At 35.2% G+C, this 13296-nt stretch overlaps 1 protein-coding gene across 1 annotated transcript in view; it reads right to left on the reverse strand.

Moving 5' to 3' along the window:
• LRPPRC (leucine rich pentatricopeptide repeat containing) overlaps positions 1-13296 on the reverse strand; it is an 88051-nt gene that overhangs the window by 55275 nt on the left and 19480 nt on the right. The window contains exons 12-16 of the mRNA XM_071427422.1: positions 9302-9420; positions 8602-8695; positions 5346-5415; positions 2185-2212; positions 10-67 (exon numbers count right to left, since the gene is read on the reverse strand). Coding sequence (XP_071283523.1) covers positions 10-67; positions 2185-2212; positions 5346-5415; positions 8602-8695; positions 9302-9420 — 369 coding nt within the window. The remainder of the gene's footprint in view (positions 1-9; positions 68-2184; positions 2213-5345; positions 5416-8601; positions 8696-9301; positions 9421-13296) is intronic.

Consider the following 13296-nt stretch of genomic DNA (forward strand, 5'->3'; position numbering starts at 1 on the left):
AAACTCTACCAGTTGGTCCTGGAGGCGTCAGGCAATAACGTTCATCCTTGTACAACACTTCTGTTATCTGGTGAGACAGAATAATCGTACATTGCAGCCAAAAGCAGCAAGCAAGGACAAATAGTATCTGAAATTGAATTCTCAAAATAATAAAGCATCTCTCTGTTAAAGTATTATTCTTTACCACATCATAGTCATTCCCTAAGAAACACAAAGGGGTTTTTTTGGTAAATAATAGGGTTTTCTTGAAAAAATATTGCAACTGAAATGCTTTCTGAGGTATAGCATTAAGACAGGGAACACTAGTATTCTGTTTATATATCTTAGGAACTTAGCTATCCTAAGACACTGCTTAATGTGTGTCACTCCTGAAGATGCTACAATTATCTTCCAATTTATCGAAAGGCTGAAATTGTCCTAAAAAGCTTCTTATTTTCTATATCTGAAAGAAGCAAATACAAAAAAAATTATAAAGGAACAACATTTAGCATGCTCTGGTAGAGTTAAGGTAACTAGTATAGCTAGTTGTAAATAAGTGCAATTTTGAATGACAGAACATGTGTTCATAAAAATTAATTACCACTATATTTAGCACTCGTTTGATCCATCACGCAAACCAAAGAAATATATAGATTTTACCTCCTCTGAAAGAAAAGAAGCATTTACCCAAAAGCCCCCCACATCTTACCTACAAATACTTTAACCCAAACAACATCACTTTAAAAATCATTTGACTCTTCTTAAGGAAATAAAATAATTTTTATTAATTAAATCTTCAGTTAAAAACTGAAATTGTGCTTCAAGAATTTTTGTTTTATCTCCCATGATTCTAGAATGCAATCTCAAAGAAGTCAGAAAGAGATGCATTCTCACTGCCAAAGTGCTGTGTTTTAAGTAATGACAGAAGGAACCCTCACCTTCAATTGTTGATGAGAATGGATAAATAAGGACAGAAAATACCAAATGTGCACCTGAATATCTTATCTATTGCTTTTCTACCAACACCATGGACACTGTTCACAGTGAAAATACAGCCTTTTTCTGCCCCTTTCCCCTCATCTTCCTATGACAAATCAATACACACTGCAATAAAATCCAAAGAAGTCATAACAGTTCTTCTGAATCAAATATCAGAATACTAAAAGCAATGAATTACAGAAAAAAATGTGTAATATTATTTGTTTCTAAGTGTCTATTTACTTCCCAAGTTAGCATTTCTTATTTTAGAAGTTCAATGAATGTATTTACTCTTAAACTTAGTGAAGACAACAAAATTTATTTCTCTTCCATTGTGATGAAGAATGAAATTAACTCTAGATATTACTTCACATGCAAACCACTATTACTTCAGCTCTCAGTCCTTCAAAATTATTTTCATAATGGGACCAATAAGAGATCTCCTTTTTTCTTCTCCTGCTCTCCCTTTTTTTTAATGCAAAAAAAGAAGGCAAGAGGCAGCAGACAAAAATATCCTCTCACCAGAATCATCACATAGCAGTAAAAGGTAATAAAATGTAAAAAAAAATCCTGAACTGATTTTATGCAAATCATCGATCAGAGACTTTCCAAATCTCAAGTTCCATTTCATTCCAAGGTTTCTTTGTGAAATCTAAAATGTACTTTTATTAATCAGCAGTTACAGTCCTGAGGTATAACAATAAAAACCACAGTGCATCCCTTCCCAAATTCTGAAACCACATCCAAAGCAGTATCTGTGCCAACATCTCCCCTGTTCTAGCACTGTGTAAAATAAACAACCAAGTTATATTGCAGTGTCTTTCTAATGTAGCCCTAACGCAGAGTCGGGCAAGATGATCAGCAATTTCCCTTGGAGTTCATCCAGGGAATTTTTTTTAATCTGGCTTTGACTTCGATGCTTTAAGTGATATAACAGAAACTCTGAAAAACTAAGTCTGCCTTACTATTTTGGTAGCACCAGTGTGAGGACAGGCAGAAAGTTTAAGGAGGGCAAGTGAATTGACGCCTGATGGCACAACCAATTCCTCTTAACTGTCTGATTTGAAAACTCAGTTTGATACACTTGTCCAATCTGCCACTGACAGAAGTCTTGCTCAAATTAGCTGGTCTACCGTTTTCAGTCTCAGAATTCAGATTTACAATAATGCACCGTAAACATGCAATGCCTGAAGAATCTTGATTTTATTTAGTTTTATCTCCACTTACCTTGCTCCATAGATGTACATCATCTGAGCTGAAGAGGGCAGCAAAGGATAACAAAAGCAACAAAATGATTTTACTCTTGCAGCTTTCTTTAAAACAACACAGAACATTAACACTGAAGATCTTATTTAGATGAAATTAAAATACAATAATTGCCACATACTGTTTAAACCAATTTTGTACAGAATAACTTTAGGGCTTTTTACTATACTCAATATGCTCATAATTTCTGCTAAAAAATTTAAAACAATCCAACATTCCAAATAGATCACTTATCTAGACTAGAAAGTGTTTTAGTTTTGGTCTTAGTTCAATTTTTTAACATATCCTAATTGTATTTTTTTTTGTTTTATACTTCTCTATTTAGCATTTCAAGAAAATAAGCTTCACTTAAGCTGCACATTACATAGAAAGCACTTGATACATGGAATTTGCTAGGAAAAAAAAATCTAACTCTCCTGTGCATTAGACCTTTTATACACCACGATAACTACAGGCAGCTATTAATGCATTCATTCTATGCAAAAAAAGAAAGTAATCAAATCTCTTAAGGTATAATGGTCATTATAGTGAGAGAAACACATAATATTTTAAAAAGTAGAAAACAAAACATAGAGTTTCTCCCCTTGTAGATTGAAACAGAACTTGAAGAAGAACATTCTCTGTACATCATAAGGTTACGACCAAAAATCATGTCAACCAGTTCAGCAAAGTATTAAACCCCTGACATCTTAATGTAAACCAGCTGTCTCAACTATTAAAAACCTGACATTTTCCTATAATTCATAGAACTTCAAAATTCTCATTAGAAGCTACAAGTTTTCAAGAATTGTAACTTTTGGAAAACTATAAAACAGCATTAAAATAGGCACGGATAAGAAAACAAAATCTTATTACATGATTTTATCTTCCTGTAATTCTCATTAGAGGAAAGTAAGATGTCAGTCTGAACAGATGCACAAAAACTTGAATGCATTCACAGAAATTTAGGATTTTATTTAGGAAGTTCAAGCCTATGAAACATTTGTTCCTTCTGTGCAACTGCCACTTGTATTTGAAAATGAGACAAATGCAGGTCCACACAGAGGGAAAAGAAAATGCCATCTGTGAGGTTAGTTAAGCTTTGTTGGGTGAACTCACTCCACCACTGACAGCATGACAATGAACTGCAGATATCAAATGCATCAATTTCCTAAAGTACTTGACTCTGAAATAGTAATGGTACATCAGGCAAATAGAATGGGAATACTTTGAAGCAGTTACTAGAAAAGAGCAGTTTCAACAGAAATCCATAAACTAGTCTGCCACAGACATTGTTTACATGTCCCTGGCATGCCTACCCTGTACTCTTGCACTCCAATCCTGAACTTTGATCGTTTGAACACACAACACCTGCATTTAGCCATAAAATTTTGCTGTGGTCTTTACAAAACTTACAAATATTCTTTCTTCTCTCCTATCATACCCTCAAGTTTCACGCTTAGGCTGTTATAGCCATTAAAGTTTAAAACAGAAAAGGCAACATGAGTGGGTATGCTCTCAGAAATAATGTAAGGGTAAAATCTGAGCACAGGTGACCTTGAACACAGTGTCTGAAACCAGACAGCAAGAAAGGCAAACAAAAGAAAAACATAAAATAGATAAAGAAAACTTATGACACACTTAAGAGTGGCAATGAAAGCTGAAGTAAAAAGTGAAAAAAACCACCACCACCCCACCCCACCCCCCAAAAGAAAAATCACATCAGAAGACCCCTAACCTTAATTTCTATCAGAATTCTGAGCTTTTAGTCCAGATGTCCAATAACTGATGTAATCACAACAGCAGGAATTGTTCCCACTATGAGGAAAGTAACTGTTTCACTTGAGAAGACTGTAATATTTAGCAAATAGTTTGCTAGCAAGATGATGACATTTTAAAGACACTTTAAATCACATTCTGCACACCTGCACAGTTTCCCCGTGGCAGGGATATTTCAGCCTAGTGTTGGTTGTGGGTGGTAAACATTGGCATGGATTGCTTTCTAGTGAAAATCCTACTTCAGCTGGATATTTATCTATACTTATAGAGAGAAAATGTGTTTAGAAAATCTGTTACTTTAATTAATACATCTGAAACAGATGATTCTGGGGCTGACTATTAAAAGAACAGCAATATACTCCTACTGGATCTAAAATATTATTTCACTTATCCCTTGGATGCCAAGGCCAGCTAGGGCCTAGTTAAGAAGCCAAATTTCAACACTGGTTTGCTTTTTCTCCTCCTTTTCCTATGATACAACAGGACCAGCTTGATAGAATATGCAATTTACTAGGAAATTATTTTGGCCATATTCACCTGTTACGTTTTACTAATATCCAACCAAAACCAGTTCTACTTCACACTCATTACAAAATTCCAAGAAATAACAAAAATCAACCTTCAAACCCTGGTCCTGAGTAATATTAGGTGACTTCTCTTGTTCCCTGTAGTGTAGGCATGCTGAAAAAACCCCTATCATTCCCAGTCCTGAACATGTGACTGGGGCAAGCAGTGCACGATAGAAGTGCTTGCTAATTCACAGCTGCTTGCAGAAGCTTAAGACAATCTTGCAAATACACAAGGAACCTTCCTTGCAGAACAGGACCATATGACTGGGAACACAAAGTCCTGGCAATGCAGCTCAGAACCAGGTGTTACATGTCAGTGTTCAGGAGCCATATTAACCCAGAGGGCACAGAAAGTTAGCACATGTAGCAGAATAAGCCAGGCTCCTACTGCTATTTCATCTTCATCAAGCACCCTTTTACTTTACTGGTTAATAGTGACAATCTTTAGGGAAATTTTACAGTAGGACAGCTGTTTATTAAAAGAAAGTGAATAAAGATAAACCCCCAAATGTTTACTACCCTAAGTTTATATATGGGCACATAGAGCAGAACAAAGAATAATGAAATTCTTTTTCATCTAATACACATAATGTTTCAAGTGTATGCTCATACATAGCAGAGGCTAGGAAAATGAGGAAAGCAGGGAGGAACAACAGCATCTCCTACTACACCTGGAATGCTACTTTTAAAACATGGAGCAGGGGACAAAAGACTAGACAGACATGTTCAACAAGACAAAAAAGAGAGGGGACTTTGTTGCACAAGGAAAAGAAAGTATTCATATTACAACCTTACCTTTTAAAACCCATAAAGAGGCTGTTTCTAAACAGACGATTATCTATAGCAGGTGTGTTTGCTGAAGACACTGGAAATTAAAGAAATGTTTCTCAATAGTCATTGTCACAAAATCCCAGAACTGCAACAACTGAGCAGATCATGTAAATAAACCATCACTTGAAAAGCTATTTTCATAGTTTACTAAATGCTGACAAACATTTATAAACCAAGATTTAAAATGTCCAAGTGTTTGAAACAGTCTTGTTTTTATCAGCTCTACACCTGATCCATTTCAAAAGCAATCAAATATTCAGAGTCAGAAGTTTCCCCTCTACATTGACTTCAATGTCAATAGTTAATAAATTAACTTTTTATAATTATTAGTAATTGTATAAAGCATCTTTCTAAAGAAAGTACAAGACCAATTCCAAAAAGCCAGACAAACCTCAAACAATACTAATCAAGAAAACCTGAGATACTAGTGCTGGAACAAAAAAAATCCACTGAAGGCAAATTTTTTGCTAATTGTTTCAGACTGAACACCTGCCTTAAAATAGGTTTTAAATTTTTGCCTTATATTTTTTAAATAATAATAAAAGTAAAATTATAAAAATCCAAGCAAAAATCAATGGCACTACACTTTTTTAAGTGTTTGCTTCCACAAGTATAAATTCCCTGATAAGAAAGAAAAAGTAGTTCCATGTAAAGTGCTATCCACTGAATTAAATTAAATCTAAGGGGGGAAAAAAGAGAAAATATACAGTTCTATCTGTTGTTATAGACAATAGTATTTGAACACAAAGGAAACTGCAAAATCACTTAAAATTAGATGTCTCTGAGAGGTAATTTACAGTTATGATTCATGCCCTCATCTTTACATCATTTCTTGACTAAATATTCCATAGCTTTCTACCTTCTTCCTGTAGAATTGCTGTCTCTCACTCCAGCACCGCAGACCAGCAAAGAAAAAAATGCAGTAGTGGGTGCATTTATGTCCTGTATGAAGTTATCATCATCTCACTTCAGCACCACAATGGAATTAACTGCTGTAAAAACCTGATTGCACAGGGCCCTTTCAGCAAGGGCTGCAATATGGTAGAAGATAACCAAAATAAAAACACCAGCTCTAAAGGAACCGGGGAAGTCAAAGACAAGAACACGCTAAGAGCACTTCCTTAGTCTACCTCTAGCTTTAAATGCTGGAACATTACTTTTTGTTTGAAAACCTCAGGTAAAAAGTTGGCTTTGAGACACCCTCAATACAAATTCTCCTCCAGCAGTATATTAAACTTTTTGCTCATAAAAAAACCAGCAGAAAAGCATCTTAGTATGCTCAGCTGCTGCTGACAATCGGCAACCTGGTTTCCTTAGCAACAAACAAGTCTGAGAAAATCAAGGGGCTGACAATGAAGTGGAATGGAACGGCATGATAAAGGGAAAAAGCGGCTCTCATGTACACTGCCTTATGTGCCCAGATTCCTCAGCTGATGCTTCGGAGTTTTCATCTTGTCAGTAGCACAAATCTATACATTATAAGGCATGAGAAGCTGAATCAATACACCTAGATAGCAGCCAGCATTAATAACCAACCTTTGCCTCCTCTGACTATACTGATGAGACAATCTCAAACTATTTTCCATACTGCATCTATTTTTCCCTCTTTGTAATACTGCAAAAGGAGACAAGTCAAAAAGAAAAAAAAAATCAGCTGTTTAATATCTGTGCCTTATCATCACATAGGTGCTAATTAGATTTACTAGCATTCATTTCAGCTTGGTAAACTATTTAGGGAGTAGCTTCCTTTAAAGCTCAAGTTCAAAGAAATTTGATATGTCTCCATGAATTATTAACCCCGGTCTTTGTAAACAGAAATACCACTAAAAGATTTAAATTCAACTCACAGACAAATGGCTAAATAATATACTAAGTGATACTAATTTTGTGACAGTAAGACAGAATTCAACTTACTCTATGTGCCTGTATCATACTTTTGATATATACATTTACCATATACCAGGCATACAAGCATTTGTGTCTTACAACATATTAAAGCCAGCCTGTTTCAGTTAACCAGAATGAAAGGAGCGGTCTAAATTTTCATGGAGAAAAAAATCCCCCAAACTATTTCACATTCCAGAAGAGATTTCATTGTTGTTAATAAACAGTCCTCCTTTGAAAAAAAAAAATCAAAGTTTCTTTTTAGGTACTTAAATTTTATGGGTCAATGGCTGGGTTCATGCTTTTTGGGTTTTTTTGTAATAAAACCAAACAAAATGTAAGGTGAATCTTGAGGATTCGCTAATTGATAACTCTCCAAATACCAAAATCAAATCACTGATTAGTAACTACTAAATTTTCTCATCTGTAACACAACAGCTTCCCAGAGTCATGGTATATAGACTATTTATTTCTCTATTTGTTAAATAAAACAGTTAAAGACAACCACAGCAAGCAACTGCTTAAGCTTTTCCCTGAGACTGGGACAAATAAAACTGTTGTTTAGAAAGAGATTTTCCTGTATCAGATTTAGCCCAAGTTTAGGTATTTTATTAATGTATCAGTATACTAGGAATATAAAAACTATTTCTTTAAATTTTGAAGAGAATCTCATTCTTACTTAACCAAGCCAATTATCCCATCCCTACATTCAGTCAATGACACAAATTAACATTTGCAAGCACTGAGCCTCAGAACAGTCTTTGAAAAAACCTCTTAAACATGCTACAATTCAATGCCTAATTAACCAATCACGTTTATACACAACTTCCATGACCAAAAGATCAGCAGAACACCCTCAGGTTAATGTCAGTGACCATCAGATCTTTAAAGCTGGTTCTTTTATGAGTAACTCTGCAGCACTTCAGAACTGTATCGTTCCTAGTTTTCTATAGTCACTGATGCTGCAAACAAAAGCAATCTCAGCACCAACCACCTCACAGGCCTTGTGAAAAACAAACTCTTTGCTTAAGCTTTCTAAGTACAAGAGTGTCACATTCCTATCACAATCACAGTAAAGCTGCTATTTGCAAATAACTTGTATACAAATCTTATGGTCAGGTTCAATACCAAAGAAGAATTAAACTATGATTTATGGTTCAGAACTGGTAGTTTCAATCTGACAAGTCATCATAGAAGACTTCACATGATAAGCACTTTGCTCAAGTTCCCCACATACGTTGAAATCTCACATAGTAATACAAGTAAATCTCTCAGCCTACAACCAATCCAAACTATCATCAAGTACACAACAACAAGCAACATGAAAAATACTCACGTATAGAAAGAACTTTGTCCAGTTTCCCCTGAAGTGCTTCACTTCTTAGTTCTGCTACATAGAGCCCAGCACTTTCAAACAGGCAGCCATTTTCCTAGAGAAAAAGCAATCAACCATGGAACTTTACACAGACAAGACCTTCTGATACTTCATATTTTTAAACATTTCCTTCCCAAAAGTAGCTGTTGAGAACACAGAAGGTGATCTACAGAAGCCTATACGGTGGCCAAATGAGTTGCTACTGATCAAATTTTTTTTTTGTATTGAAATCAACTGCAAGAGAAAAAGTTATGAAAGGCAGAAAGACTGACACTTAGATTTGGTCTCCAATTCTTAATTCTTTGCTTAAGAATTGAGTAAAAAAAAAAAAACCTGTTCACCAAAAACAACTGTAGTACTCCAGTCCCCAGTAAAAAAAAAAAAAATTTGCTTTTCTACTTCAGGAAACAAAAAGCTACTAGGTCTGGAGGAAAAATACTTTGGTTAGTTCTGAAGAAGAAAAAGTAAAGCAGCAGGAGGGAGACATGATAAACAAACCATCACTGCAACAACTGTTTGAAAAATATTCTAAATATTCTGAACAGGCTTCATCATACCAGGTTCATGTTTGGAGCACTATTGGGATCTAAAGCCCTCACACAGAACATAATATAAGAAGCCATGTAACAGCCATTTTTACGAATTTTACACGTAAACTCACCTTCAGCTGGGCATGGGCAGTTTCAGTATCGGCAAAGTTTTTAAAAACATAGTCTGTATAAGTTTCTGCATCAAGGTCCACCCCCAATTTGTGCATCACTTTAAGGACCTCAAAGATACCTATCAAGGCAAAATTAATAAGGCTAAGCATTCAGAAAAATGAAAACTTGAGAATCAACATGTAAAAATAAATGTTGCTTTAAAAAAAAAGGCTCAACTTCCCTCCCTGAAATTGCCATGAAAAATCCTGCATTTCTATTTCAGGTGTTAATAGAATTCTTAACTGTGAAACTTAAAATAGATTCACAAAACTTCGTATTCTGTGCCGTACTATAAAAACCATGAAAGTTCAGTTTGGAAATTGTTATTATACAAAGTTATTTTCTAACACATCAAATATGAGTTACTCATGTTTGCACAACCTCTTATAGAGCTATGAATCAAAATGTCCATATTATTTTGCATAAAAAACAAATCTGAAATTTGATATAAAGTACATAAACTCAAGGTATAAACACATTCTTCAACACATCATACATTCTTAAGCTTGTTTCCAGTATCCAACTCTGATTAGTGTTAGTATTCAGGAGTTTTCTCTGGACTTGTTTAAAAGTAGTAACATGCTTGTAATCAAACTGGTTGATTACAACACATCAGCTTCAAACTGGAAAGTCAGAAAAAGGAGTCTCCGAAGCCCAGTGAAGCTACATTTGTAACAGGGTTCACATCATGTCACACAACTACACTATCACTTCTATAGAGTCACATTTGAATTCACCAGACACCAATATTAATAGTCCAGCAAGTAGAGTATATGTCATTCTTTTTAATTGCTTACAATCTTCTGATTTGTATAAACTTCTTACAGTAACCTTAGCTACCAAATTCTGAACTCCTGTCAAAACCAATACAGGTACAATAATTTTTTGCTGGTCTAAAAAGGATTTGTCAGTTGCTGCAGGACACCAGTACCAAACAGCATATGTTTTTTTCAACTTGCATTTCATACTTATTACTTTAAAAATGTCCAAAGTCCCTGTCTTTGCCCTGGAGTGCCACCTATGGAAAAGTGACACTTCCATGAATATTTTATGCAGTGCACTATGGTGCAAATAATCAAATGTGAATTCCCTTTGAGCACTTGAAAATACATGCAGGCAAGTCACACTAGATTAAAGTCGCATCATCTGTTCGAGTTTGCCTTAAACAAAACTCTGATTTTGGACCAGAATCTGCAAAAATATGAATAAAGAATTAATTACACTAAGTCTTTCTTCATACCTTTCAAATTTTGACAGCTAGTTTCTATTTCATGTTTTCAACATGCAGAAAATACATTAAGTCCTCTCATGCTGAAACCTTTTCAAAAATAGCTGTAACACTAAAAAGTAGTTTGAAGACCAAGAACTAGATCCCACAGTCAATAAGGTGCACTCAAGAGGCTTGAGCTCCAACTTGTATGCAGAAGAGTACAGAAAACAGGCTTGTTAAGCATCCCCACTCCCTAGCAGACAGACTAGGGCACATTTCCTGAGCAGCAAAAGGCAGGTGTGAGAAACAGAACACCAGCACAACAGCAAGATGCAGATACCACAACCATACTGCACCAAAGTAATTGCACAGCCAAAGTAATCACAAACTTTAAATGAAAGTACGTGCAGCAGCATTTTTTTTTAAGGTGGCTGATGTACAATTTTTGGGAGGACAGAAGATTAATGAAACCAACACAGAGTTCTACAGTTTTGCATACATTTTCTACCTCACCAAAAGCAGCACTACTTTATAGTCAAATAAACATCTTCCACAATACTAAGCAATCAAACATTTCCATTTCAGTTAAAAAGACTTGAGCATGATGTACATGGACTTTTATAAATTCTTTGCTGCTCATACTGGAAAGCACACTGACTTCTTCTCTCCTTCCCAACCAAAAAAAAAACCAGACTAAAAAAGAAAGGCACAAAAGTGCCTTTCATGCAGAACACTGGTCTCACAAACTTTTTTGAGAACACCCCCCCAAATATACATGTATATTGATTTAGAAATTATTCACATGTAGAGAATATGTTCACATGTATTGTGGGCATTATCAAACATACATGAAAATAGAGAGCCAAAAATCATAAAATGATACAATATTTATTTGCTAACAGTCCACTCACAACCCAAAGGATTGCCTTGCACACCCCACTCAGGAGACCACTGATCCAGAAGACTGGGCATGACTAAAACCCCCAGTAAAGTCTTTTGGTTATCTCCCTACTTGATCGAGAACAGGCTTTTTGAGGTTTTAGGCTGACATATGTAAGTACACAGGAGCTGAGTATACAAAATCAAATAACTGAGTAGAAAGAAGGCAGAAATAGAAAACAAAATGAAGTCAAAGAATTCCTTTTTGTCAATATTGGAAACAGCACTCAAGCACCACAATGAACAGATTCCAAACTCAAATCAGTGTATTGAAGAACAAATGTAACAGACTAATATGAGGTGCTCATAATACTTATGTGGAAGAACAGCTTCTCAAAAACTGCAAAGTGAGGCTTGCATTTCATCTACCATTCATCTCCTAAAGTTCTCACAGTTAAGTCATGTCTACTCCCTAAAGCAGTCCCATGAGAACAGAAGGAATTTCTCAGGTGGCTATGTATGGCTCCATATGAGCAAGGGAAGATAAATTTGGCTTTAAGCAGTTTTCTGAGGAAACAAAAAACCAAAACCTCAGGTCAAAAAGGAAGGTCACATTCAGGAAAGTATAGCATTTAATGTATTTTTGCTGTGCAGGTAGTTTCAGATCCACTCAGAACGTTCTTTGCCAGAAGAGTCTGTCTATAAAACAGGATTTCAAGCAGTAACTTTGTGAAATCACCACCCTTATTCCCTTCTGGACCCAGACTCTATTTTCCAAAGTAAAAACTGAATTGCAATTCACTAACCATGGGTTTTTGTATGTAACAATAGTTTATACAATAGTTCAACAACAGTAGAACCCAAAAGCAAAATACAGACTTGTAAGAAGAGGTTTTAAAAATAGCATGATCATTCAACAGCAAGGGGAAGCTATAAAATATTCAGGAATATGCCTAAATTGAAGATTTCTGCTTACTTACACTTCTACTTACTTACACTACAGATTTTAGTGCATAATCTGATACAAAATGACTCTCAGTGCCAGTAACAGTTTCAGATCCACTGCATATTGATCTTTTCAAATGGGCAAGCACTTTTCATTCCTAAAAGCCTAATTCTAAGGAAATAAGTATTTCTCAACTCATGTAACAGATGCACATAAAGGCAATGCCCCACCTGAAACTATTTGCCTGTGTAAAACGACTGAAAAGAACTGTTTGCTATTTCAGAGTGGTTAAGGTATATTTAAAAATGGCCTTATTTAGTTTCAAACCTCCTAGCCACTTCACTGCTACTTTTCTTTCAAACACAATTCCATAATACAGAAATTACAGAATTTTCTTTGTTATCCAGTGTCAGATTTTGCTGTAATAAACATTAGAGAAACATGTAATTAAACACTGCTATTTGTTATTTAATTGATTGGGTCACACTATATGTACTGATCCAGATGTTTGTACAATGAAGTTCTAGATAACTTGTTGCTTTTATTCCATTTATTTGAATTACTTAGTCCAGTCTACATCCTATCATATTTTTAATAGCTTTTCCTCCAAGTTCTCTTCCATTACCAGCCTTGCCTAGAGCAAGACACAAAACTACACACACTAGGCTGGGCATTACTACTTTGTTGAGAAATTAATTACCTTATTTTTGGTATGAGATGTGATACTGTGTCTATACTCCGGTTCATATTGGTTTTTACTCCTAGAAAGCACCATTCTATTAATTTACTACCTGCTGTTATCCTTAGGCTGTCACTGCAGCAATGACTGTTTGCTCTATTATTTCTGTGAAACAATTGCAAGGTGGATGAGGTTTTTTCCCCCTATTTACCTTTCTTCAAGTGTAGTGGTTGTATTTTTA

Source organism: Agelaius tricolor, unplaced genomic scaffold, assembly GCF_023055355.1.
Source record: "Agelaius tricolor isolate 1412-34295 unplaced genomic scaffold, bAgeTri1.0.p SCAF_1, whole genome shotgun sequence".
NCBI lineage: Eukaryota > Metazoa > Chordata > Aves > Passeriformes > Icteridae > Agelaius > Agelaius tricolor.